At 59.7% G+C, this 4,583-nt stretch overlaps 1 protein-coding gene across 1 annotated transcript; it reads right to left on the reverse strand.

Annotated features, from left to right (window-relative positions):
• Positions 1 to 2,996: 2,996 nt before the first annotated feature.
• On the reverse strand, positions 2,997 to 4,369 carry LOC138064657 (forkhead box protein D1-like). The gene has a single exon (XM_068928259.1). It carries the CDS (start codon positions 4,344 to 4,346, stop codon positions 2,997 to 2,999), a length of 1,350 nt encoding a protein of 449 aa, XP_068784360.1. The 5' UTR covers positions 4,347 to 4,369.
• Between the last annotated feature and the right edge of the window lie 214 nt (positions 4,370 to 4,583).

Genomic DNA, 4,583 nt, shown 5'->3' on the forward strand with positions numbered 1-4,583 from the left:
GGGATATGATGAGAAAAGGAGACGGGTTAATGAATCCACACTTTGTAGCTGGGAGGAGGAGGAGGAGGAGGAGGAGGAGGAGGAGGAGGAGGCGACACTATCATGTTTGTCCCAGCAGTTTGTTTATTAGGGCCCAGCCTATTTTGGAGGAATTGTTCAACTGGGCTCCGTCCCTGCGAGGACTACACATCCCCTTCCGTCCGCCCTCAAAGCGAGGGGGCACCGCGGGCATTTGCATGCGAATGGGCCGCAGCGGCCGGCGACGCCGCGGGGCCGTGGGGCTGCGGGGCCGTGAGCCTGGGGGGCCGCAGGATGGGCGCCTTTTCTGGCGGCACCTGCTCCGGGGGGGGGGGGGGGGGGGCTCGGCCGCGGCCGCGCTGCACCGCGCAGCGGCGCGGGGCCCGCCGAGCCCCGGGACCGGACTCGGAGCAAACCAGCCAAGGCGGGTCCTCCCCCGCCGCCACAGCCCCCTTCCCCGGTCTCTTCGCCTCAGCGCTTTGCAAATAAAAACACAACACGTGTTCCAATGCCTGCTGCTGGCGGGCGGTTAGCTCGTCTGTTAACTCCCAGATGAAGACCCTGTCCACACAAGATGCAAACTGCCGACATAAACCGTGGAAGGAGCAAGCGGCTTAGCAATTTCATTGCCCCATGCCTTTAAACACGATTTGCCTTGTAAGGAACCCGAGGGGAAGAGAGCAGGCATGCACGGACACCCGCCCCCGGCCGCGCCGGGCCCACGTAGGCGCGCAGCACATCGCTTCGCTCCCAAGGGCTTGCTGCGAGGAAGCCAAAAGAAACAGATAGCGGGTAGCCTCAACCTGCTCTTCCTATTGCGTGGGGACAGCACCAGGATTCACACGGCCTCTCACCCCAAACCACTGCTTGAGCAGCCAGAAAACACACCAACCACAAGTAGCATCCGGCGTTTGGGGAGCCCGCTGCCGCCGCCCTCACGGGCAGGGGCGCGCTTTCCCTCCCCAAACTTTCCCTGGCTCATTTGAACCGTCTCTCCAAGGGGCGCCTAAAGCCAGGCTCGGCAGGCGCGCAGGCCCGGCCCCACTCTGGGGAAAGGCAAGGAATCGTTCCTCGTGAAATGTGGTGAATTCTCCCCAAAAGGCACATTTGGGGAGACCCTCTGGGTTCTGTGCCCTTTCACTCTGAACGTTAAATGGGACGGTGCTTGCCCTCTAAGCGACTCGGGACACCCCGAGCGGGCCCTCCAGCTGCACACTGCCCAGAGAGCCCAGCAGAGATCCTATGTCCAGTCATTTGGCTCATTGAAAACCATTATTTTAACACTGCATTGCTACAAACAAAATAGAAATAATCACTTTCGTATCCACGAGAATACTTAAAACTAAGGAGGCGAGATATTTTGCTATGTAAAAACATGTAACCACATAATCTTTCCCTCCCCACCCCAAAGAACGGTAAAAGTCATTCTTCCTTTTTCAAGGAAATCCACATAATTTATCCCTCAATCTACCAAATTATGTTGTAAAGGCAGTTATATTTGAAAAGTGCCTTCCTGGTTTGAAATACGAGTGTTCCTAGTTCACAACAAGCAACCACATGCCTACTCTTCAAATGTACGAGTCTTTTCTAACGTGTAAGCTCTGAATATTCGAGACCGATGTTTTAGTTAAAAAATAATTTTAACATATAAAATAGGTATCTATCGTCTATCTATTGACGTTAAAATATCAGCCCAAAATGAAAACAGCTGCTTACACGGTTTGTTTCTTACAGTTATATATCCTCACTTCAATTGCTTCTGCACTTAATCAGCTCATCACACATGGATATTCCAACGCACATTTTATATTATATGTATTGAAAAGTAGAAACACATGTCCATATTATCGTCATATAAATATAAGAGGCTAGGACAAATCTCTCTGAAGAGCTGTACGTACCACTTATTATTATTGTCCTTTGGGCCTCTTGGAAACCAAACTGTGATGCGGTTGTGAATTAGAAGTCATCCAGAAGGATTAAAATAGTCTAAAATCGGCTTTTTAATCAATGCCCTGATTGATGCTTTACAGAGCTGGTTTTACTCCCGCGAGAGAGACCTATTTCTGTTTACTCCTCCTTTTGTCCCTGGTCTTTCTTTTTTTGTCTTTCACTCTGCTAGGGCTAACAATGGTTTGACTGCGAAGACCATATTCTGATCTTCTTCTTCGCGGTCAAATCCGGTCATAATAAATTTCAAGCTGTAAAATACTTTGGCCATTGTTCTACAATCCCGAAGAAAAAAGTATCAACGTCCCAACGAAGGGAGAAGTACTATGGAGGGAAGAGTCCAAAGCCAATAGTTTGGCTGGGCTCCTTTGTTTTTTTTCTTACTGTTTGTTCGTGGGTTTTTTTGAAAATTAAAAATTTTATTTTTGAAAAAGTGTAAAAATTTTACATTAAAATGGTACAATAATACTTGCCAGTAATTCTAACAATATTCCTTGTAAAGAATACGCATAAAGTACAAAATAAAAACTCCAATAGTCTATTATAATACAAAACACAGGTTAAAATAAGAAATGATAATCTTGACTTTCTTTTGTGTAAACATGTTAATCTTTTCTTTTCTTTTTTTATAAAAGTACATAAGACAAGTGTACTAAAATGAAAAAGTATTGCTTCGCTGTCCTCCCTCAAGCCTTTTTTCTTGCCTGTACATTACTGTTTAGAAGCTCCTAGACCTGAGAATCTCTGAACTTTAACGGTTTAGAGACGTTATTCGGTTTTTGTTTTTCTTTTAAGAAATAACGAGTAACTTTCCGATAGCAAGACCGTCCGCCCGTGCAGCATATAGCCCTGGCTTTGCATAAACACAGGTCCCGGCGGCCCGCCGGCCGCGCAGGACGACCCAGCCCCACCGCGCCGCCCCCGCCGCCCCGCAGCGCGCGGCTCGGCTGCTCGCGGCGTCCGTCGGGCTCCGAGAGGCCAAGAAAGGAGAGACCCCAGATCCTACCTTCGGACAGACTCCGAAACCCTTAACAGTTAGAGATCCGGGCCGCCAGGCCGGGGGCGGCGGGCAGGGCGGCGGCGGGGGGCAGGCGGCTGCCGGCGCTCCCCAGCGCGCGGGCCAGACCCGGCGCCGCGCCCGACTGCGCCGCGCAGCTGCCGCCCGCGCCCGCGCCCGCGCCCACACCCGCACCGGGGCCGGGGCCGGGGCCGGGGCCGGGGCCGGGGCCGGGGCCCGCGCCCGCCCCGATGATGCTCTCGATGGAGAAGGGCGAGCGGGCCAGCGCCGCGCCGGGGCCGGGCTTGGCGGCGTGCAGCGAGGCCGCCAGCGCCGGGCCCAGCGGGTGCGCGTAGCCGAAGGGCGTCCGTGCCAGCTCCGCCGGCGGCAGCAAGGGGCCCGGCGGCCCGGCGGCGGCGGCGGCGGCGGGGGGCAGCGCCGCGCCGGTGGCGCTGCCGGTGGCGGCGGCGGGGGGCTGGCGGGCCGGCGGGGAGTGGTGGTGGAAGGCGAAGAGGGCGGAGTGGGGGTGGTAGGGCTGGAGCTGGAGGCCGTACCCGCAGCCGTAGGGTCCGTAGGCGTAGGGCGGCTGCTGCGGGGGCTGCGGCTGCGGCTGCGGGAGGAAGGCGGCCGGGTCCACGGCGCGCAGCAGCAGCTCGGGCGCCGGCAGCTGCTGCCGCTTGAAGCGCTTTCGGCGGCGCAGGAAGCTCCCGTTGTCGAACATGTCGGCGGACTCGGGGTCCAGCGTCCAGTAGTTGCCCTTGCCGGGGTTGCCGGGCTCGCGGGGGATCTTGACGAAGCAGTCGTTGAGGGAGAGGTTGTGGCGGATGCTGTTCTGCCAAGCGGGGAACTTCTCCCGGTAGTAGGGGAAGCGCCCGCTGATGAACTCGCAGATCTCGCTCAGCGTCAGCCGCTTCTTGGGGCTCTGCAGGATGGCCATGGTGATGAGGGCGATGTAGGAGTAGGGCGGCTTCACCAGGCTGTTCTTGCCGCCGCCGCCGCCCGCCGTCCCGCCGCCCGCCCCGCCGCCGCCGCCGCCGCCGCCGCCCGCCGCCGCCGCCGCCGCCTTCTGCGGGCCGCCCCGCGAGGGGGGCCGCGAGCCGCCGGGCCCGTCCCCGCCGCCCGCCCCGCCGCCGCCGCCGCCGCGCACGGGCGAGCGCGGCAGCAGGGTGTCGTCGTGGAGGTCGCCCACATCCTCCTCGTCTTCCTCCTCCTCCTCCTCCTCCTCGTCCTCGGCGTACGAGCGGCGGCGGCGGCGGCGGCGGCGGCAGCGGCGGGGCTGAGGCTCCTCGTCGTCCTCCTCGTCGTCCTCCTCGCCCACCACATCGATGTCGGTCTCCTCAGCCAGCGCCGACGCCTCGGACATCTCCGCGCTCAGGGTCATGGCGCGGCGGGGCAGCGCATCGGCGGCGGCCGGCGCGGCGCGGCGGGCGGGCGGGCGCGCTCCCCTCCGCCGCCAGGCTCCCACGCCGCTCCGCGCACGGCCGCCCCGCCGCCGCCGCCGCCGCGGGCAGTTGGGCCGCCCCGAGCCGCGCCGGCCCCCAGCGCCGCCGCCGCCGCCGCCGCCGCCGCCGCCGCCGCCGCCGCGAGAGCGCTCTCGCCGCCCGCTCGGAGGCGGCGG

Source organism: Struthio camelus, chromosome Z (genome assembly GCF_040807025.1).
Source record: "Struthio camelus isolate bStrCam1 chromosome Z, bStrCam1.hap1, whole genome shotgun sequence".
In the NCBI taxonomy this organism is placed as follows: domain Eukaryota; kingdom Metazoa; phylum Chordata; class Aves; order Struthioniformes; family Struthionidae; genus Struthio; species Struthio camelus.